General features: G+C 35.1%; 4 protein-coding genes across 9 annotated transcripts; all 4 read right to left on the bottom strand.

The window, feature by feature from the left end:
* Positions 1-5,604: 5,604 nt before the first annotated feature.
* On the bottom strand, positions 5,605-7,030 carry LOC8279549 (non-symbiotic hemoglobin 1). The gene is made up of 4 exons (XM_002519062.4): positions 6,846-7,030; positions 6,480-6,594; positions 6,050-6,166; positions 5,605-5,943 (listed from the first exon to the last, which is right to left on the bottom strand). Exons 1-4 carry the CDS (start codon positions 6,956-6,958, stop codon positions 5,806-5,808), a joined length of 483 nt encoding a protein of 160 aa, XP_002519108.2. The 5' UTR covers positions 6,959-7,030; the 3' UTR covers positions 5,605-5,805.
* A 1,117-nt stretch (positions 7,031-8,147) lies between these two features.
* LOC8279548 (non-symbiotic hemoglobin 1-like) lies at positions 8,148-9,967 on the bottom strand. Of its 2 annotated transcripts, none has more exons than XM_048374660.1 (6): positions 9,585-9,967; positions 9,308-9,469; positions 9,086-9,203; positions 8,859-8,973; positions 8,530-8,646; positions 8,148-8,443 (listed from the first exon to the last, which is right to left on the bottom strand). In XM_048374660.1, the coding sequence occupies exons 1-6, from the start codon at positions 9,646-9,648 to the stop codon at positions 8,306-8,308; spliced, it is 714 nt and encodes a 237-aa protein (XP_048230617.1). In that variant the 5' UTR covers positions 9,649-9,967; the 3' UTR covers positions 8,148-8,305. The 2 variants fall into 2 exon arrangements, with proteins under 2 accessions (XP_048230617.1, XP_015574581.2); XM_015719095.3 differs by having other exon boundaries at positions 9,086-9,209; positions 9,585-9,743.
* Positions 9,968-10,264: 297 nt separating this feature from the next.
* Positions 10,265-14,124, bottom strand: LOC107261231 (plastid division protein PDV2). Its single transcript, XM_015719064.3, has 2 exons — positions 13,391-14,124; positions 10,265-11,075 (listed from the first exon to the last, which is right to left on the bottom strand). Exons 1-2 carry the CDS (start codon positions 13,712-13,714, stop codon positions 10,437-10,439), a joined length of 963 nt encoding a protein of 320 aa, XP_015574550.2. The 5' UTR covers positions 13,715-14,124; the 3' UTR covers positions 10,265-10,436.
* A 1,069-nt stretch (positions 14,125-15,193) lies between these two features.
* Positions 15,194-20,779, bottom strand: LOC8279547. 5 transcript variants are annotated; one of them, XM_015719090.3, is made up of 12 exons: positions 20,283-20,779; positions 19,982-20,116; positions 19,252-19,324; positions 19,015-19,101; positions 18,328-18,444; positions 17,707-18,135; positions 17,203-17,603; positions 16,828-16,927; positions 16,664-16,723; positions 16,495-16,581; positions 16,198-16,326; positions 15,194-15,982 (listed from the first exon to the last, which is right to left on the bottom strand). In XM_015719090.3, exons 2-12 carry the CDS (start codon positions 20,068-20,070, stop codon positions 15,683-15,685), a joined length of 1,872 nt encoding a protein of 623 aa, XP_015574576.1. In that variant the 5' UTR covers positions 20,071-20,116; positions 20,283-20,779; the 3' UTR covers positions 15,194-15,682. The 5 variants fall into 5 exon arrangements, with proteins under 5 accessions (XP_015574576.1, XP_015574577.1, XP_048229622.1 ...); XM_015719091.3 differs by having other exon boundaries at positions 20,014-20,116; positions 20,283-20,778; XM_048373665.1 differs by lacking the exon at positions 19,982-20,116 and having other exon boundaries at positions 20,283-20,778.
* Positions 20,780-21,643: the final 864 nt, after the last annotated feature.

Genomic DNA, 21,643 nt, shown 5'->3' on the forward strand with positions numbered 1-21,643 from the left:
TTCCGATCTGACACCCGACCATCCGGAGAAATTTGCGGACGATCTCGACCGTCGATTCACAAACGAAGCCCGATCGCCACGAAACCGGTGCCATCGCGAAGCTTGAGATGAGGAGAGTCGGGATATGTCCTCCGATTGTCCATCCTCCGCCGGAGCTCGCCGGAAAAGCCCAAAAATGCGGCTGCCTCCACTTCGCCGGAACTCTCTCCTCCGGCCACCAAAACCGACGCCGCTACCGCCAAAAGGAAGCTCTCTCCAAGGGGAGCCGATCGCCACCAAGATCGGCCGAAAAGGCCGCCGGAAACGGCCGGAACGGCCTTCGAAAGCCGCTGCCACACGCGCGAATCCGCCGCCTCACGCTGCCGCTGGAGCCGCTGCTGCCGTCGCTGCTGCGCTCGCCAGCGCACGCCGCTCCGTCGGCCAACGCTCCACGCCTTCGACGGTCGCCGCCGACGCCTGCAACGTCCCCTTCTCTCTCTTCCCGACGCCGCACTCTCTCTCTCTCTCCTCCTTTCTTCTTCCCTGACTTCTTTTTCTTTCAATATCGACATTAGGCCCCCGAACTTTTCCTTATTACAATTTGGTCCCTCAACTTCCTTAATTACTTACAATTTCATCCTACAGAATTTAAATTTGACCCCCAAACTTCTTTTTAGCTTTACAATTAAGCCCTTAACTATTTAATTTTGGGCCAAATTAGAATTACTGAAAATACACAATTACAAAAATACCCCTGACCGACATATTTATTTACGAAAATACCAAACTCACAAATTTCCATTAAAGCCCATAAAAATAAAATTATACTTTCAATCCTTATTCCAAAATAAATTTCCAATTTAGTCCTAACACACAATTAAATTAAATAATCAATTTTTCTAAAATTCTTTTATAAACACATCCTTTACAATTCTACCATAATTTTCCAATATATAATTTTACTTATATAAATATGCATTTGGAAAAATTTGAATAACCAAAATATAATCATTTTAAATTAAACCCAATAATAATGAGGCTAAAATTAACTTAAATAAAAACTCATTATTAAATATATAAAAATTCCGGGTGTTACATGGTAAGTCGGGTTGATTGTTCTGGTATGAGAATCAACCTTAAGGCTACAAATATTTCTCTATACTTCTGGTAATTTAGGCATTAGCCATTAATAAATGATGATTGTCAAGAGCTTGATAGTAAAAGGAATCACCACTTATAGAGGACTATTGGACAAGCCCGGTGGGGATAGATTATCCTTATCCTTGGTTATGGTACCCACCTTATTGTTTGGCAGTTTGTGTTTTTAGTCACTCTGTTTAGGGAAATATACTAATAGGGATGACAGGCTAGGATCTTTGGACATTCATTTTTTATTTATTTATGTGCTATAGCTATTAAATTAGTGCTATTAAGCCAATAATGTAGCCTGTATCTTTCTTAGATACATAAAAAAGAAAAAAATTAGATAGAAAGAGATATGCTAATCTTCTAGATTAGTTCAATTATTCTCCAATGTTTAAAAATTGCAAATAAAATGAAATTTATGAGGTAGTTGCCCTCTCATTCTACTTTATCATAGTGGCAAAAAGAAAAGCAATAGTAGAAGAAGAAAAAAAGGATATATAGAAAGCACTGATTGACATAACAAAACCAGACAGATTCTTTTAACATTGGCAGCCCACAAGAAGTCTCTATATAATTGATACATGAGCATTAATACTGAAAGCATTATTGATTGGTCAATATTTTTGGTCTTATAATAAGATATGCCCATTCCTTTATTCTCCCTATATAAACTCACTCACTCCTTCTTTCTCCCACTATAAACCAACGAAAAACCAGCTCATATCTTTCTATCTTCTCCCTATTCTTTTTTTCTTTCTGAAGAAGAAATGGGCAACTGTGCATCACCTCAATACACAAAGAAAGGCGCACTTGCTCTAAACTACTACAGGCAATCCACAGCTAAAATAGTGGACAGAGATGGCAGGTTACAGGAATTCAAGCAACCAATCAAGGCCAATTATGTACTCTCTCAAAACCCCAACTGCTTTCTTTGTAGCTCAGAATCCATGTATGTTAACTCTCCCGTGTCTCCAGTGCCAGACGACGAAGAATTACAGGTCGGTCAGATTTATTTCCTCATGCCACTCTCTAAGTCCCACGTACTTCTTTCTTTGCAAGAGCTATGTGCATTAGCTATCAAGGCTAGTGCAGCGCTGGCTCAATCGGACCCGGAATACTCGTCCGCGAAAACGGTGTCCTACTTGCATGGTCAGCGATTTTGTAAGACTTGGATCGGTTTCAATGTGGTGGGTGTGGATTTTCCTGCAGGAAAAAAGCAACCGACAAATTAAGCTGAGCTGTGAAATTAGAGTTGAATTCATTCATTATAGCGTGAAGTATTGGCATAGATTAGAGGGTAACAGGGAATTATTGGAATAGAGTTGGTGTATGTTTTTGTTTTTTATTAGCTTGTGATGTGATGGGGACGTCCAACTTTAGACATCACCAATAGAAAATATGGAATTGTTAAACCTCTTGAATTAAGGATTAACGTGGGACAGAAACCTTATCTTCCAAGCATTGGCCATTGCACCTTTTTGCAATTGTTATGAAATTGTACATGTGGTATTAGATTTCAAGTTACTCCAAGCAAAGATTCAGGTGGTGAAATAATCCTCCTAAGTCCTGACATTTCTTTACTTAGTGGTCAATAAGCTTAAGTTATTGAGTGAGGCTTTAAGAATAGTTATTATATTTTTAATATATTTAATACATAATCGCCTATTGAATTTAAGGAGTGAACTAGCATACACTCACTTTACTTTATACTGATATTTTAATTAATATGATGAAAAAGCTAATACTCAAATTTTAAATGTTCTAATGATAGAACCTCTTAATCAGCTTAGAAATACAAATTATTAAGCCATTAAAAATAATTTTATATATCTAATACTTAGTTTTGAAAGAATAGAAAATTCTTAATGTTTTTATAACAATCGCCTACTTTAAAAGTTTTTACTTATGTTTGGTGTATGTCCCTACAAATACATTAAATCGATAAATGATTGATACATATTTTATAGTTTCAAATGATATAATTTGTGTCAATTATTCAATAGCAAAATGCAAAATACTTATACATATATATCATTAAGTTGTATTGAATATGGAATGCTGCATTAAGAAAAATTTATATTTTAATCAATTACTAATCACTGTTAGATCAATAATGATTCATTGTTTACTTTTTTTTTACTTTATATTAATCAGTTTTAACAAATAAATATTAATTTTCTTTGGGAGTTATATGGTTTCTCCTTTATGGAGATTATAAGTACTTCTTGTATGGAAGTGATGATGTATGCATTGAATTCTGTCTTTATAAGAGTATTAAGGAGAATGAAGAGATTAAATCAGATATTCAAATAATCGAATTTATTAAATGTATGGCTTAATATCACCAAATAAAATGTACTTTTTGCGAAATTATAATCTACTGCTCTGTCAACTTAAATGATATGATTTATAATTTTTTATATATATTCTTAATATTTAATATGTTATATTAAAATATATTCATCAATTCTCAATTATTGGAGTAGCAATATTTCTTCTAAAAGAAAGTCTCTGTTTAATGGGCTGCAATCAACAGTGTAACGGAATGGAAATTACATTAGATTATTACTGTGTACATCTTTTCCTTTTTTTTTTTTTTTTCTGAATCAAGAGGAGGCCAAAAAGCCTAGAAAACATTACAGAGGACACAACCTAGGAGTAGAGATTCCAATATTGTCTTGAAACATCAGATGAACAATACAATCAGGAAGATCCTGAAGGATATGGCTAGCCCTAGCCACCAAGAGCAAGAGATGATCCCATATTAGCCAACCCATCTACGCCCACCGGTTTGATTCTCCAAAAATATTGAGTGATCTTCACGTGCCAATCCCAGCCCAACATCTCAGTGATCTCTTGACAAAGTAAAACAGTAAATTATAAAATTTCGAAGACCAGAGTAGGGCCCAGTACTAATTAAAATTGATGAAAATCTCTAAAAATAAAAAATGACATATATATATTTGAGGGTAAAACTGAAAGGGTTTGTATGAAGCGAGGAGCTGATTGAATATTAAAGTTAATTAGGTGGAATTCAAAGTCAAAAGCCTAAGCCTCCCAAGGAAATAGAAAGCCCATTAACGAACCAAAGCAGCTAAACTTATCCTAAAACGTAGTAATTAAAAAATAAAACTAAAGTGTAACTGAATCTCTTACAGTTACATGCTCTAAGGTGGGTGGTATCAGATTGAGTCTTTCACTTTGAGTTTTTCCCATTACTTGAAAATCTTCAAGCCCACAAAAAAACACAATACAAGTCTTTAAGTGTGATTATATATGCAAATCATATAATAAGCAGCACTTAATCATTGCCATAATGAGCACTAGCAGTGAGATCACACAAAGTAATTTAGTGTGACAAACGTGGTTCTATTACAAGATTTGGATAATCATTAATTGAAAGAGTTTATTAACTAATTAGTGGCATCGTGGGTAGCTTGTAAATGCACACACAAGTTGTCAAATTGTTGATGAATCCTATCCTACTATTATGAAGGCAATCGCTATATTTAATTGCCCAGTTTACAATATTATATGGAATCATTGAATCCATTTAAAACTTCAATCATTGCACTAAAAAGATATAGCCCAATCTTTTCCAAGATTCAGAAGTTCGGTACATGTATTGAACTTGAACAGGTTGCAAAATCATGGTTTATCAATTATGATGCGAAAGCTTCATTTGCTGATTTGTACATTGATTATTGATATGCAAAAATACATATTCTTTCCCCTCCCTCCCAGTAGGTTGATTGACAGAGAGGAACCGAAATTGCATTTTTGGAAGCTAAAGAGGTACTATAATGCCAACTCATGCGCGCCAGATTACCATGTGTTTATGTCTCCAATATGCAATAGCTGGGCGGAGCTTCTTTAACGCATGGCGGGCCATTTTGGCTGAACAAATTTCAAAGATTAATTTATATTTTATTATCAATGTCAGTTGGGTTCTCTTTTCCTTGCGCTGGGAGGTTCCTTGAACTGGGCTGCATTAGGGAGCTTGTGAATGTAGTATGCTTTGATGAATAATTACTCTAGTGTAATGTCAGTATTTATAAAAGATTAAATTAAGAATATTTAATATCTGTACAAGTAAATTTACAAAGTTAATTTTAGCCATATCATTATCGATGAAAGGACTGCATTGCCTAGTGGACAAGTTGGTAACCTGCCTGCCTGCCACCCTAATAATAAGGGTTTCAAATTCTAGGATTGTGGGACAAATACTCCTAGATTTCGTACCCTTATTATTAGGGTGGCAGGCAAACCAACTTGTCCACTAGGCAAAACTTTTCAGTTGGTAAAAATGCAATTCCTTCCTCAAAGTTGGAGTTGGTAAAACTTTGGAGATTTGATCAATTTAATTTTAGGACATCATGCTTTCAAAGGTTTGATTTGAAGCAATGGAATGAACTATTGGTTAAATAGATGCAGGGTTCTTGAAGTGATATATTATGTTCACTTAGTTGTTTCTTCAAATGAGACGAAACTGTTAAATTTCATATTTCTTTTACTTTTCTCTCATCAACTTTCACTCTGTAGGAACATTCCTATCACAGCACACAATGAAAAAACCTACAAATCACGGCACACATGTGCATACAAACAAATTCATTTGCGTAAATATTCACACCAGTTTCTCCACAAAGTTTATTTTTCATAATTAAGGAAAGAGATTTCCTAAGAGGAGGGCTTCATTTCTGTTTTAATGGCAGCAACCAGCTGATCGTAAGCTTCAGCCCATGCATTCTTCATTTCCGGTGACCAAATTTCTGGTACTGCTTCTTTAATGGTCTCCAATAATGCAAACTTTGTCACCTGTCCATCATATCAGAGTTAAAAGATTTTAATATTAGAGAAATTGAGTAGCAGTAGAACTGTACATGTGGTCGGGTTTTACTTAGCGGTGATATGGTAATGATACCTCAAAATGTTCGTCAACGACACCGTACTTGAAGTGGACAGCTCCCAGTTTCTTTAGGCTCGACTCTCTCACAGTAACTTTGCCAGCTTTCCTTAGTTGAACTGCTGATTCACAAGTCTGCAATACGTACAGTCCAAACATAACCTTAAACATTTTACATCAAACAATAAATGTTTAGGATTCATAGCATCTTTGGTACCCCCACCATGAAGCCAAGGAATAGAATTGCATATCATAATTTTGTACAGAAAAATAAAAATTAATAAAATATATATATATATATATATATATAAAGAGTCAATCCAAAATTCTTTTATTAAAATATATTTCAAAGCCATCATAGTTGTGGATCCTAAAAGATAAATGATGGGCCATCTCTTATTTAGGTGTTGGAGAGTCTGAGCCTCTCCATATGTAAAAGAAGGGTTACCATTATAAAGACAGACATGGCATGGGGCTTCAGCTTTGGGTTTTGCTCAACGGGGATATTTGAGTCTCTTAAGAATGAGAACAACTTCTTTGCTGATGGAGCAATCTCAAATATCCTGCCATAGTAAAACAGTACTTAATTAAAAACAAACAAAAATAAGTAATTATATTAACAATCACTGCATAATAAATTTTTAATTCATTTTATTAAGTCTGCTAATAATGATTGCTGAAGTAAAAGTACCATATAAATATGGATTATTCACATGAATAAAGTGACAAAATTAGAATAAAATCAAAATTGAATAATTGAAAATCCGATAACCAAAAGAAACAAGAATAGTTAATAAATAAGAAGTGGCATTACTTCAAGAAGAACTTAAGGCCCAACTCTGCAGAATTCTTTTTCATTACATGCCATGACTTGACGACAAGAGCTTCTTGCTCCTCAGTAAAAGCCTTGCATTCCAAGGTATTCATAACCTGTTTTGGGAAGAACGTTATTAGGTAGAGTGGTTTGTATGATAACGGTAGCGGTGTATTTCTTGGAAGAATTATAGAATTTATATAAGTAGATGAGGTTAACTCTTCAGGGGTTTGAAAAGCCAACCTCGTCGCGATTTTCGTCATGGATACGATCGCAGCAGTCACCAGCGGTACCCAAACCTTGTGCTCCCCGGTTTTCATACACGGCACAGTACCTGGTTTCGGCTGTTCAAGTTGGTGCCGTATTGACCCATATATTATAATAATATTGCTTGGAGTAATCAAATTTTGATTCTGTTTCCATTGGAAACTTAAGTAAGGGAAGAATAATTTTCCAAATAAACTATAAAAATGATGAGAATTAAGGAGCCTGCCACTCCAGTCCACTAATGCAAACTCACGAGATTTAACAAAATTACTGATTAGTCTGAAACAACTTCTTGGCTAAGAAACACCAACAGTATTTCTAAGAATTAGAATATAAATTATTAATATACACATATAACCATTCAAGTTAAAACAATACAGGAATAAAATCCTAATATATTTCATATAAATAGAGGTTGATTTATTTTTCATAATATCCTTGGAACTAAATTTTTTATACATGTGTCTTAATTTTTTTAGATTTTATTAAAAAATAATTATGTTTTATGGAACAATTATATAGATTAATTATGAAATAGTTTAATTACTATTACTATTACTATTTCATTTGATTTTTAAAATTTTAAAATTATCTGAATATATCCACGCTATATCAATAAAAATATTCTGACACGTATTTGAGCATGTGCTGAGCACATATCCATGTCTATAACACATAACATTTCTACCATCAATTGCTTTGAATCTGACCAAAAGCAATTGCTTTTCTAATAATTAGTGTTTTCAAATACCAAATTGGAGAGACTGGTTGAACCGGAAACCGGTCCAGTTTGGTGTTTAAAACTGGAAATCTGGTCAATTTGCATTTGCTTGCCGATCTCGAAAAATGAGGTCAAATTCTTTATTGTTTGATCTGAACCATTTTCACATTTATGAGTCGCATAGGGAGTTGCAGAGCGCAGAATGTCCAACATTTATATTTCCATTTTGAGAAACGACACCATGGAGTTTGTATTACTTCTGGGACATTGTCCAGGCGAAGCCATTACCTTTTAAAACATGGCATATGCAATAATGCAAGAATATCATCACATTTAATGTCTATATTTCTAGTGCTACTTCACTATTGTTTTCAAACGAAACTGCTATTACAGACAGATAAATTGCAGGCCAATAAAGGATTAATAACATGATTATTATTGTGAATCAAAATATCTTTATTTTGACAAACACTTAGGAAGGAGACTTCATTTCGTTTTTGATAGCAGTAACCAACTGATCATAAGCTTCTGCCCATGCATTCTTCATGTCAGGTGACCACATTTCTGGTACTGCTTCCTTTATAGTTTCGAGCAATGCAAACTTAGTGACCTAAAAATCATCAACGGGATTGTTAACTTGGATCCCACAACTTATTCTGTAAACCGGTAACAGCTTAAAGACGACAGAAATTTTACCTCAAAATGTTCATCAACGACCCCATATCTGAAATGAGTAGCTCCTAAATCTTTCAGATTGGATTCTTTCACAGTAACTTTACCAGCCTTCCTAAGTAGCACAGCTGATTCACAGGTCTGCATGAGGTAGAAATTCTCAGGCTTATAACAACAGTATGTTCTAAGCCTAACTTCTAAAATAGCTCAACAAATATGCATCTAAGTGCAGCTTAATAGTTGGTTTCTCTGTACAATTACTTTGCCTAATTCATATTTGAATCTTAAGTGTTTAACTTTATGCACTGTTCAAATGCTAATTATAGAGATGGATGTGAACAAAATAGACTGACCATAACAAATACAGTCATGGCATGAGGTTTAAGCTTCGGATTCTGCTCCACAGGAACATCTGAGTCTCTCAAAAATGTGAACAGCTTCTTTGCAGATGGTGCGATCTCAAAGATTCTGCAAAATTAACTAAAGCTGTATCATGATCTGAATGAAATAGTTTTGGACTCAATTTTTTTATCAATATTGAAAAGCAAAATAAGGTAAAGAAGGGATAGAGAATGATTACTTCAGAAAAAACTTTACACCCAATTCACCAGCATTTTTCTTCATTGAGTTCCATGATTTGACCACTAGAGCTTCCTGCTCTTCAGTAAATGCACTCACTTTTAGTCCTCTACTCCTCTCTACACCTTCACATTTATACAAATTGCTCAAGGAATAGAGAATGAAAAGACAATCTAATCCAAGTTTTAGCAAAAGGAGAAAGGAAGAAGAAAGTAAAAATTACTTGTGAAAACTTTGGGGTTTCTGCAAACAAGCTCAATAGCTGATCCATCTCTCCTGACCCATGACAACTGCAAAGATCGCTTGGGCAAGAGTCCAGGACCATTTCTTTGTATTATATAATTGTTAGAAACATCTCTTGCGCTATATTTCTTGATGCCTGTAGCTGTTTTTTTTTTTTTTTTCCAAAATTCCATGAACAGACAGGTATGTGCAGTAGGTTATGAAGTCTATAAAGGAAAATCAAGGGGGAAAGGAAAGAGAAGGGAAAAGATACTGACCATCAGAAAGAAGCACGGCAGAGGTTGACCTAAGAGTGGCGGAAATGTAATTGAAGAGAATCATTTAGCAGCTATAGTTTATCGCTGTCTGAAACGCGGAAATATGGTTTAAGAAAGTAACTATACCAACCGGGTTGTATTTATATATAAGAGAGACTTGACTTGGAGAGAAATATTAATGCATATACCCTTTGAAGGTGTGATGGGGCCAACTCGGTAGCATACTTTATTCATCTATGATGCATGCTGGTGCATGTATTATTCGAGACACCAATGAATTTGTGGAAAGATGATCAACACTGTTTTTGGACATGATGGTTGAAGAAGAAGCCCTTTGGGTAAAGAGTTTGGAGAAGTTCGACATTCAAATATATTTACCCATCAAATTCTGGGATTAAGCCTCGAGGATCGGCGGTTCTTCTGTTATGCCTCATCAAATTTTGGGATTAAGCCTTTGCCTCATTTCTTCTATGCAACAGACTTTACATAAGGATAGAAACAGGTGAATCGATTGCTAGAGTTTGACCTTTTATATCTGAACACTTTGGAACATCAGATAATTTTAGCCAATCTTATGCAAAACAACTTTAATCAGAACCTAAATTTTCTGCTGGCTGGATCTGAAACACATCAAACCTCCCATTAAGGAATTAAGACCTTGGACATGCACTCATTTTGAATTGTCACAGAAACTGTAGGCTAATAAATCATCTTCACACTGTATAATGAAGAAACAAGATATACAAAAGATGATCTTTCTGAATGTACCAAAAAAATAAAGTTCTAGAAAGGAAAAACTAAGAAGAAGAAAGAAGAAGAAGAAGAAGAATCAAATAGATGTTAAATACCAAGTTAACCAGACCCATAGTTTACATCTGGCTTTGAAACTACTGATTCAAAAGGAATTGCAACCCTCTCTTTCACAACACATCGAGCTTCCCCATCTTCCAGCACCAGTATTCTCCCAGGTGGACAATCTCTGTTTCTCTTTTCTTTATTTTCTGGTTGCTGAAACAAGCCTGTGATCTTAAAAGGAATATTTCTTTTGCCAAATTTAGGTCCAAAACCAGACAAGCTTAACACAGATATCACACCAAGAACAGTAATCACCGTCTTAGCTGCTGTACCAATTACGTGACCCAGTCCTTTACCCAAGCTTTTGGACTTGGTATCTGCCTGATTGCTATCTGAGTGATTCAGATTCTTCTTTGCTTCACCAGTGATTACCCCATTGCGCACAGACTTGCGTGTGGAAGGGTATGGCAGGTGCCGATTGTCTACAACTAGGGATTGTGGAGGGCGACTTGGATAAGGAGGAAGCAAAAGATCATTGTTATGCTCCACTGTTTCACCAGCAAATGCAGAAGCTTCCAGTATTACTTCCAAGTCTTCCCCTTTGTACTCCTTCAGCTTGTCCAATAACATCTTGCGGCTATGTTCAATCTCGCTGAGGGCAACTTCTCTTTCATATCGTTGCTGTTGCTGTAAAGCCTGGCCAAAATGAAAGGAAAACATTTAAAGAGTTTGTAACAATATATCGTTTGTTTATATCAAGAAAAGGTACTCCCATTTTAATTTTGAACTTTATATTCACAATAGCTAATACATACATAGACAATAAAATGAAACTACCTATGGACAAAATAATGCAGTATACAGTTAGCCAGTGCTGCACTGTCAGTCATCAGTTTATATATCATCCCTGCCCCCGCATTAGGGATATGTACAAGAACGCAAGCACAACCAGACATGACGAGGGAAAAATTAGATACCGGTGCAGGTCTGCTGGAATATTTGACACCTTAGCAACCTCACTCCTGACCATACAAATAATCTATGGTATGTGAACACTCAATAAGTTTCTGAAGTTAAAAAATCTGGACTTTTCACTAAATGCCATAATCCCGTAAGCAAGAGCCAGACCAACATTTAATAGTGTGCCTTCTTACAAAATCTTTATATGAGGATGAAAACAATGAGAACATAAAATGCATTTCAATAAGGTCCTAACAAATTGCAGCAGAAGGACTTTATCTTCACAAACTCTTCACCAAATGGATATTTATGCTATCCCTTTGCTTTGGCTGCAAGATATGTGAATTACCCCATGACTTTAAATAGATCCACCTTATAGAGCACATCTTCTCATTTTCTTTAGATAGGGATGTTAATGGTTATATCTCTTGAATTCAGGAACACATCTGGGAAGAATTATCCACGTGGAAATTTATTTCCATGTTTCAGCATTTTATATACGAGCACAAACACATTGTTGCTCAACTTCTGCAGCTTAGAAAGAAAACCGCTTCATTGATTTAAAATTTCAGAGATTGTCATTACATCAAGAGGAATATTAAACCTCAAGCGTTCTGGAACTAAAGGAAAGGCTATGAAGAAAATGCCAGCCCCAGTACACAAAAAGATTTGAAGTCATGTATGAATTGTATTCAAAACTAGTTCATAGAAAGAAAAAAGTCTAATTATTGAGGGTAGATTTTTATCTAGGCTTGGTGTATACACCACAACTAATAGAAGAATGACATGTATGTATGAGTGTTTTACACTTTAGTATTAGATGATTGATACATACTTCAACATTTTAAAATAATGAATGTGTCAATCATCTATCGGTTTGGTGTATAGGTGGGGACATACACCAAGCCTAAGCAAGAACTTTCCATTATTGAGACAGCATGTTGGGACATATATAAAACAAAAACAATATCATTCTACACAATCATGCACAAAATCAACTTGCAAAATGGTATGGGTGTCAGTTCTGGAAAGGCTAGCTCTCCGGGACTTGACTTCAATCTATTTTTATTGGATTTTGTGGGATGTGCTCACGCCCCAAAATTTATGCACATTCACAAGTACTGTACCAAAATTAGTCTCTCTATCAGCAAAAAATAAGTGGCCTTTTCTCTTGGTAGAAAAGGAGGGCTGGGAGTACGATCTTGAACCCTTCATCTCTAAATTACATGGCAAGCACTTAAACACTAATCAACTGCAACTGTCAAAATCTATGGCCTTAAGATCAGTTTCATGTTAGGAACACAAACTAATTTATAGATACATTTAAATCATGGTTGTTGTTCTATGGATTATCATTATGGTACTGATATATTATTTCCACAAGATCTTGGAAGTAACCTTCTACATTTTATATAATCATGGTAACGTTCTTATCAAATGATTTACAGCAGAATCATTACAGAATAAGATTAGGGGCACATGATGCGAGTTTCAAAAGCATTAAGCAGCTCAAAAACAGAGCAATTGCCAGTCCATTCCAAAAGGGTACTCTAGTAAACTCAGTTTCAAAAGCGAGGTCTCCTCAGCCTACGGGGTATTAGCAGCCGTTTGTTGTTCCTCAATCTAGTAGATGCCAAAGCTAAAAGACATAGTAAACAAGTTCAAAACCAGGAATGATACAGCGCCCGCATTGATTTTGTTATCTTAATTTTGATTTGAATTTTCTTTATTATTGTTCAGGCACGGCCATGCTTTATTTGACATTTGGTGTAAAATAACCTTGAAAACAATAAATTATAACCAGTTAATAAATCTCATCAAAACAACACAAGGAAAGAAATTCAGGTCTCATATGTTTCTAGGCAATTCTTCTGCGGATAGTCACCAAACTAGAATCACTAACAATAGATCATCATTATTGAATCCCAAATATCTCTCTCTTTCATTTTCCATATATAGACACATACACTAATATAAAAATATAAAATTTAGCTTTTGTTTTTTGGGTGTAAAAACGTAAAATTCAAGAGCTGGGTACTGTAGAAAAAAACCTGTAAATTAGAGAGTTGATGTTCAAGGGATTCAAGAGCATCACGGATATGCAAAAGCCTCTCAGCCTCTCCATCATCTTCCTCTTCAGCTCCATCATTCAAAGTCCCCACATCATGTGATTGAAAATTAGGGTTTTTTTCTTTATCTCCTTTCACAGTAATAATACTCTCCTCAAGACGCTCTTTTTCTTGCTTTTCTTCAATAGAAACAGAATTGCCATTGATATTGACATTGTCAGTGCTTGCTTTATGGATACAATTACTAATCTTTAATCTCAATTCAATGGCTCTAGCCAAGACAACCTCTACTCCTCCTTCTTCCATTGATGTTTTTTTTCTCTCTCTCTTGTTTCCTGTGTGTGGGTTGCCTTAGAAACATTGAGAAACAGTGAACTTTTGGGTTAATGGTGACTGCATAGTGATGGGTTTTGTGAGTTTTGTTTGTTTGTTTTGTAATATCAAATATGTAATAGAAGCGCCAAAAAGTTGTGTTTTTGAGGTTGGGCTTCTTGTGCTATTTAGTGATTCTGGTGCAATCTTAGCAGATAGATTTTGATTTTCTTTTTATTTTTCTTTTGCTCTCCCTGCCAACGTTTTTGTTGTTTTTGGCAAATGAATGATGACAAGAGATGAGTGAGCAGTCACCTAAACAGTGTTTGAAGTTTAAACTTTACTTTTTTTTACCTGAAAACCCTAGACAAAAATAAAACAAAGATAACATTGAAATCATTTTCAAAGCTTTGATTTTTATTTTGCCAGAATAGAGACTAGAGGGTCTGTGGCTCAGAGAAAATGTAAATCTGCTGGCACTTTTGCTGTATTGTGGACACATGTGACATTAAAGAATCTATCTTGATTTATTTTTTTCATTTATTTATTTCTGATTTAATTGTATTAAGATATTAGATCAAGGGGTAGTAGTATTATTATGAAGGCAAGATTGTATTTCAAGGTGAGGTTTCTAATTTTCATTTTTGTCATCACTCATTTAGTCAAAAAGGGAATGGTTGGTTGTTGAGTCAAAAGTGTGAAGGTAGGCAGGCAGCTTGAAAAGGGAGTGGAAAATCAGATATTAGGGTTAGTGAGAGATCCTTGGAAGGGTAGTTATTATTTTAACCTATTATCTTCTCACATTATCCATATCTTATATGAATAGAGATATTCTAGGATTTAAATTTAAAAATTCACTAACAAGTGTGAGAAGAATTAAAAAATATATATTAATCAGGCAGAGTAAAATTAGATAATTAAAGTACCTATGACAACATATTAGAACGAGAGGTACCCCAAATGATCTAAAATTAGCTCTATTAAAAGGAGCTAACGAAGATTTTACATTGCTCATGTTTAAAGTATATAAGAAAGAATTTTTTAGTGGACTGTGAAGATAAAATTTATAACTTCATATATAGTAGGAAATAAATATTTAAACAAATTTATGAAAAAATGGATTGAATTTTACAACATCAACCCTACAACATTTTAAAAAATGACGGAAGACTCACATTAAAATAACACCTATACATTAAAACAGCACCTACTTATTATATTAGATTTATAGCTGAACCGGTGCGGACGGAAATTCTTCAAAGAATTCATAGTAAGAAATTATAAAAATTTCTCTTAATCTAAAAATAGAAAACTATATAATAAAATGATAATTTAAACTTATATATTCATTTAAAAGACAATTTAAGATAATATTATATAATTATTTTAAAAAATTTAAGATAGTTAGAATTCAAAATTTTAGTTAAATAGTCCACAAAATAGTGGAGGTCGAACATCATATTTATGGCGAAGGCTTCTAGAAAATTGAACTTCCATTAGAAAACACTAAAATAGTAATGAAAATGTTCACATTACCAAATGTTCCAAAAACAGGACACTTATACATAAGGAGTAGCAACCTTTCTAATTACGTTTATATGGAAACTGCACATAAGACTGATAGCAGAATCACAATGAGCAGTCCTCCTGTTTATAAGAATGAGGATCACGCAAGCTCAACGCATCAAGACTTTGAGATGGAGCAAATTTCTCATTTATCCCTGCCTTACAAACCAATTCTTCAAGCTCTTTAACGGGTTTCAAGCCTTATGATCTTCAGCCTATTTGATCATCATTCTTCTCAGAAGGACAAGAGTCAAAGTCTAGTTATGATTCTTCTGTCATTCTAACATTATCCTGCCAGCAGAACTGAGTAATATATTCAGGAAGAGGACTTCCCATTAGCCCCAGCAATATATATATAATCCCTTCCCGATTTCCATAACTAGGGGAATCAGACAACTAGGCTAATTCTTTCGAAAGCAGATAGCGGAAAGTGAAGTTGTGAGGAATCCACTCCAGGGTCTTGCTGGATTTTCTATGTTGACACTGCTGAACGCTTTTTCTCCAGGAATGAGGCAGTAAATGCTCTATCATATCCAGCAAACCAGCAGAACAGAGATCTGAATCTTTAGCGAAAGACTCCACAAGTTTTGGAAGATGGAGCTTCTTCTCTTTATGGACAATTAAGGTTGATTGAATATACTCTTCCTTTGCAGCTTCTAGGTCTTCAAATACACTCTTCGGAGTATATACTCGTAACTGAAGACATGCAATTGGTTAATGGCATTTCAGTAGAAGCAGAGAGAAATATAAGGAGAGTACAAAAAACATTTTTATAGCATTCTTGTTATCTTTTCTTTTTGCTTTTGTTATTTATTAAAGATTAGCTAGTTTGGCCTCGGATGGATTCAACTAGGTACAATGAGAAGAACTATTTTTGTCTGACGAAAATTTCGTTTGCTAAAGAAACGTACTGCGGGATCAGAACAGCTTCCTGCACAGAGGGCAAAGTGTAAGCGAGGTTCAGTGTAATCAATAGAATAGGCTTTCCTTGGATCTCCAGCCTTGAATTTTGTCTTTGAAGGAAACAGCTTTTGCAGCCACTACAAGTCAGATATAAGCAACATCAGCTCAACGACAAGATTAAACAAACAAAATCTTGAATTTCTCATCATTAGCGGATAGGAACTTGCAACAGCAATTGAACCATAAGTATCACTTCATAATTAAGATGATAATGTTGAATATAAGTTTTAGGAAACAGAAATTACTTGTCCAGGTCGAGGCAATCGACAACCCAGAATTGAACTCTGAATCATGTCTACATTAATAGTGTGACCCCCCACATTATATGCTGCCTGAAACAGAAACGAGTTCATGAAAATCATAATATACACATAGATATTAACTTCTATCAAATTAACAGAAAATACTGCTCACCTTTATTTGTAAAGACATTCTTTTCATATTATTTTGGGGAACCCCATATACCAAAAATGCCTATAAGGGCAGCACAATCCAAATGGTTTGTATCAGTTCGGAAACTAAAACACTATAAAAGACAAGCATTTTAGTATATTATAATCTTGGAAATTGATATTTACATGCATAACTAGTGCATTGTGTACATTGATCCAAAATGCTAACTTCTCCTCACGTTTCAATTTTCTAGGATCAACTGCTTCCAACTGGGAGACGAGAGACCTGCAATGGAATAGTTTTTTCCCATATCAGTCACTGCAAATTTAGTTATGCAAGTCACTCTCATCAAAGAAGCTGCTGCAGGCCAAAATATACAAATATTTCAATCATACTGTATTGCTTGCTGAAAATAAAGCTTGGCTGCAGGTCTTCTTTTTCTTTTCAATGATGTTGTTTTCAAATATTAGATGAAGTATATCTCAAGATCAAATTAAGAATCAGGGAGAAAACAGTACGACATGAAACATTTCAAGCATCATTAAATTGGCAAGGCTCACCTAAATTCTTGTAACTTATTCTGTTTATCTTTTAAATGCTGGTTATCTCTACAAATTCGTTCCACCTTAGCCATTGTGCAGTATGGTCCGCTGAGATCCTTAGCATCTCCAATGTGGAAAGGGTTGTCAAGAGTCGAACTGAAGGATGAATAGTTATGCTCAGGGGTCCACATCTCACTCGGGCCTTGTGCTGGAAACTCATTCGGTGATGAAGAGAATGAAGCAGGAGAGGGAGGATAGTCATGATCTGTCAAAGGTGGATCTGCCAAATCACAATATATGGCTGAGATACACTTGATCATCTCCTCAGAAAGCAAATTTGGAGTCTCTGGAACACAACTATGACCATAGGTTCCAAGATGAACCGCCAGACTGAGCGCTGAATGATTATTTTGAGCTTGCTGAGGAAGAAACGTAGAAAGTATTACATGAATTGGCTGAGTGTTAATAGAGAAACGTAGCATAGATATTTACTAAGAGGAAGTGACAACTCGCTCAAGTTACCTCTAGCATTGACAATGGGAGGGAATGGTACGAATCTGCAGCGCTAGCCATAGATTTCATAGGAGGAGAAGTGCCTGTTGAACGCTGAGATATAGAGGAGTGACATCGATAGATACTAGAATCCAACAGATTCTCCAGTCCCCAGGTTCCATTAAACTGCTTTGTTTGATTTCCACTTGAATCTTGAGGCCGGGTAAGACAACTCGAATGATTAACTGAATTGCGGTTAGCTATCATGTTATCTTGTCTAGGAACTACTGGAAGCACCTTCTTTTGCATGCTCGAGTTCATTTTGCATCTTTCGTCAATGGTCGATTGAGGTGTCACTTGTTGATCAAATGTTTTTCTATACAGAGAAAGAAGGTACCGTTCCAAATGCACAACCTCCAGCTCTAACAGTGCAATATCCTTAATCAGCTGCTTGGCAGCCTAGAAGCAAAGTAAGCATAATTATATGGTTTCAGAATTAGCTCTGCTCAACTAGAAGAAGCTATAAAAATGACAGAGGCACAGATATAACACAGGGAAAAGTGTCTACCCCAGCAAGTAAGCATGCTATATAATATGAATGTGCATATACATATATGTATATATTCTGTAAGTTTCAAAAAGAGAAGTTACCTTGGGGATCGACTTATCAGTCACAGTATCATAGGAGAAAGGGGTATTATTCATTGCCTTCTCCAATGCTTGGCGCGTAACAAACTGGTGCTGTAATCTGTCCTGGAGCGCTAGAATCTGCACAATAGTGTGAGGGAGAATGAAGATATTTGTAATTGATATAGTGACATTACATTATTATATTCTATATTAGGAGGAGATTGAAAGATTATGCATGCAACAGAACACCTGATTTGGCAGGTATATAATTCTTACCTTCTGGAAGCATCTTGTGATGTTTAAATTGGAGTTTTTTTCTCGAGTGAATTTAAATTGCAACTATATAATGAACAAAGAGATTTGCCATAGATGCAGTCTATAGAAAAAGAATATTTAAGCAAGGGGAACATACTAAGAACAGAACCTTCACTTAATAAAATCCCCCGAATAAAGGAATGTTGGATTCCTTAGTCTGTAATTAGTATCAGGTGATGCCTGGTTTGTCTCATATTCTCACTGCTTTTTGACTTCCCTACTTTAATTCCATTTTTCAAGAAGTCGGGTTCTAGCAATAAAAGCTCCTTTTTCTTTGTAAATATATATTTTTAACCTAGCGCCTCAACAGAATTTATACTTGAACCAGCTGGGTCTCCCAACTATATAAGCTTCAGATAAACTCATTTACGTCAGCATTGAAACAGTACTCACCTCATACTTTAGAGAATCTCGAACCTCTGTATTTTGAGCCTGCATCTTTTTGGCTTCAACATAGTTCTCCACTTGTCCCATTTTCTCCTGTGAAAAAATATATACACACACACACACACACATTTACTCAATATATTGTCAGACATTATTGATTTGAGATCTAACTAAACTTTCTTTTATGCCATGTTGCTCATAGAAACGATACATGCAAATTATAAGGAAAATAGTAATTCTTACCAATCTATGATGAAGAGAACTTTCAAAGATGCTATTTGGTTTGTGCTTCTCAACTTTTCTTTGAGCTGGATCACTGTCAAAGGAAAGAACAGATTAATGGGTATATACTGAACAGCAGTAAGACATCAAACTATTCTCATCTATGAGTCTATAATATATTTACATATTCAGTTCAAAAGAAAATATTTATATATATGCACATAGCAGGGAAACAAGTATGTGCTGGTTTTGGAAATATTACAATGCAAAGAAAGTGAACGGGTAAAGAAAGTGAAGGCGAGAAGAAAACATTCTCCACCATTTTAGTTAGAACTCTCCACATTCTCCCACTCATGCAGAAAGATTTCAGATAAAAGAACCGAAAGGAGATTTTCTGCAGTAGGGGCAGCTCAGGTTCTCCTTCCTCGGACAACCCAGTTTATAGTTGCTAACTTCTTGCAAGAACACTGGTTAAACAGGACATGAAATTGTAAAGAAGCTTTTTTTTTTTTTATGGGAAAATTTGTGAAAGAAGCTTTTGGACATGAAATTGCACCAACTATTAGCATTGTGCTTGCATAAAGCCCATATACTAGCTACAATACCTATATCCAGAAGCCATATTGATAGCAATAATCATCAGAATCGCATAGTGCAGAAAATTAAGTCTTAAAGAATACTAGAAATTAACCGGATGAAAAAAATATATATATACATTAGAGCAGTACAAAAGAAGAATTGAAAAAGCAACCTATTAGAACGCTTATGCCTTGAAAATCTTACTTCCACAAAGTTGAATGGGTTCAAGGTTGCACCTCCCCGCCACTTAACCTCATGCATAGTGGCAACAACTGTTTTGCCTTTAGACCCCACAACAGAAAATTCACTGAAACAGCATTGAATGCAAAGAGCAAATACTACCATAAGATAATGACAATAGACGAGCAGAGAAAAATACACTACATAAAGGAAACATCCAAATGCATTAAATGCTAACAGAATAAACTCTGCTTACAAGCATAGAAACCATACTATAGAGTAAGACTACTCACACAAAACGTTCTTTTCTTTTTTTATAATGTATCGTCAAAAGTCGAACCAAGATTTAGTGATTTCAAGAAATCAGGATATTCTTAGCCATATCTAAAGCAAACCCAAGACCCATTTTTCTTTCTTTTTGACATCTAGCAAGAACAGTGCAAAGGATACTATACATGCTCATACGCAGGAGCAGGTACTATATATATAGAGTGGTAAAAGGGTTGTCAATTTATTTATTTTTATTTTAAATTTTTTGACTAGTCCCTCGTCTTAGAAAGCAATTCCACCTTTAAAGCTTTTTTTGCAATGGTGGGCTTTTTTTGCATTGCATGAAAAGAAGCAAATCAGCTCGTGGCTTTTTGATTAAAGAGTGAGATAACTAAAAAGTTTATATTTTCTTCAAGAATTTCAAAAAGAAAATTGCTAATTGCCAAAATGCCAGTTGAAAAAGAAAGAAAGAGACAAGAAACAAGGAGGTGACTGATTTGTTTTCTATATATTATGCAATATAGAAAGAGAGGGAGAGAGAGAGAGAGAGAGCGAGCAATATTTCATGGGATTTGGGCTTCTCTGAAGTCTTAAACTTTGCAATTCATATGGATTTTACTGCTGTTTAAGAAAAAAAAAACAAACTTTCAAAAGCATGAAGAATATTGGAATAAGAGAAAAGTGGTAAGAACCCTTCGTAGTTCGTGACAATACAAAGCTTAATTATTTTAAGGATATCATTGCATTTAACAGCTTAATCAAAGGGCTTTCTCACAAAAATTATTTCAACTGGACCAGCCTTGTCTTATCCAACCACTTAGGCTTATCAGATTAGAGCCTTTTTCTTTCTCCTTATTTTAATTACACTTCAAATCTTTTAAGAACATTAAACTTTTAAGAACTGAATTTTGACCTTATCATTGAATTATTGGCTACCTAATGAGAGAACCATGAGATGCATGCATGCTAGGAAAGTGTTCATTATTTCTATTTTCATTTCCAGCATCGCAAATATATGCAGAGGAAAACTATCAAAGACATCTAAATAGATCATGTTAACTCAACCACTAAAGTAATAATAAGAATTTTTAGAACCATAATCAAAATTGCAACTTCCTGTCTATTTTAGCTTTGCTGAAAAGGATTACATAAGACATGAAAGCTGGAGAATTCAATAAAAATAGGAGGTGGGCATGCAGTGATCCTACTTTCCCCACTCATGAGATACTGTCTTTATTTTTACAATCATATACAATGAAAGGGTGCTAGCTAGCAACATTCTGCACTAAAAGTGGCTGGTGTTGGTTTGTATACAACTATTAAAGAGAGAGTAGCATTTAGAAAAGATAAAAGCAGAGCCTAAAAAGGGCTGAAAGGTAGAGGT

This window comes from Ricinus communis, chromosome 5 (assembly GCF_019578655.1).
Source record: "Ricinus communis isolate WT05 ecotype wild-type chromosome 5, ASM1957865v1, whole genome shotgun sequence".
NCBI classification, from domain to species: domain Eukaryota; kingdom Viridiplantae; phylum Streptophyta; class Magnoliopsida; order Malpighiales; family Euphorbiaceae; genus Ricinus; species Ricinus communis.

Bases quoted from the DNA above. Each gene is read 5' to 3' on its own strand.
- LOC107261231 (XM_015719064.3), bottom strand. From the start codon at position 13,714: ATGGAAGAAGGAGGAGTAGAGGTTGTCTTGGCTAGAGCCATTGAATTG. The intron at 11,076-13,390 runs GTTTTTTTCTAC...CATTTTGGCCAG, and splicing joins ATCAACTCTCTAATTTACAG to GCTTTACAGCAACAGCAACG.
- LOC8279549 (XM_002519062.4), bottom strand. From the start codon at position 6,958: ATGAATACCTTGGAATGCAAGGCTTTTACTGAGGAGCAAGAAGCTCTT. The intron at 6,595-6,845 runs GTAATGCCACTT...TTACTATGGCAG, and splicing joins GGCCTTAAGTTCTTCTTGAA to GATATTTGAGATTGCTCCAT. The intron at 5,944-6,049 runs GTATCATTACCA...TATGATGGACAG, and splicing joins TCGTTGACGAACATTTTGAG to GTGACAAAGTTTGCATTATT.
- LOC8279548 (XM_015719095.3), bottom strand. From the start codon at position 9,648: ATGATTCTCTTCAATTACATTTCCGCCACTCTTAGGTCAACCTCTGCC. The intron at 9,470-9,584 runs GTCAGTATCTTT...AAAAAAAAACAG, and splicing joins TGCCGTGCTTCTTTCTGATG to CTACAGGCATCAAGAAATAT. The intron at 8,647-8,858 runs GTCAGTCTATTT...TACCTCATGCAG, and splicing joins CCATGACTGTATTTGTTATG to ACCTGTGAATCAGCTGTGCT.
- LOC8279547 (XM_015719090.3), bottom strand. From the start codon at position 20,070: ATGCATGAGGTTAAGTGGCGGGGAGGTGCAACCTTGAACCCATTCAAC. The intron at 19,325-19,981 runs GTTGCTTTTTCA...TTCCTTTGACAG, and splicing joins AGGCATAAGCGTTCTAATAG to TGATCCAGCTCAAAGAAAAG. The intron at 18,136-18,327 runs GTAACTTCTCTT...CTTTGCTTCTAG, and splicing joins CTGATAAGTCGATCCCCAAG to GCTGCCAAGCAGCTGATTAA.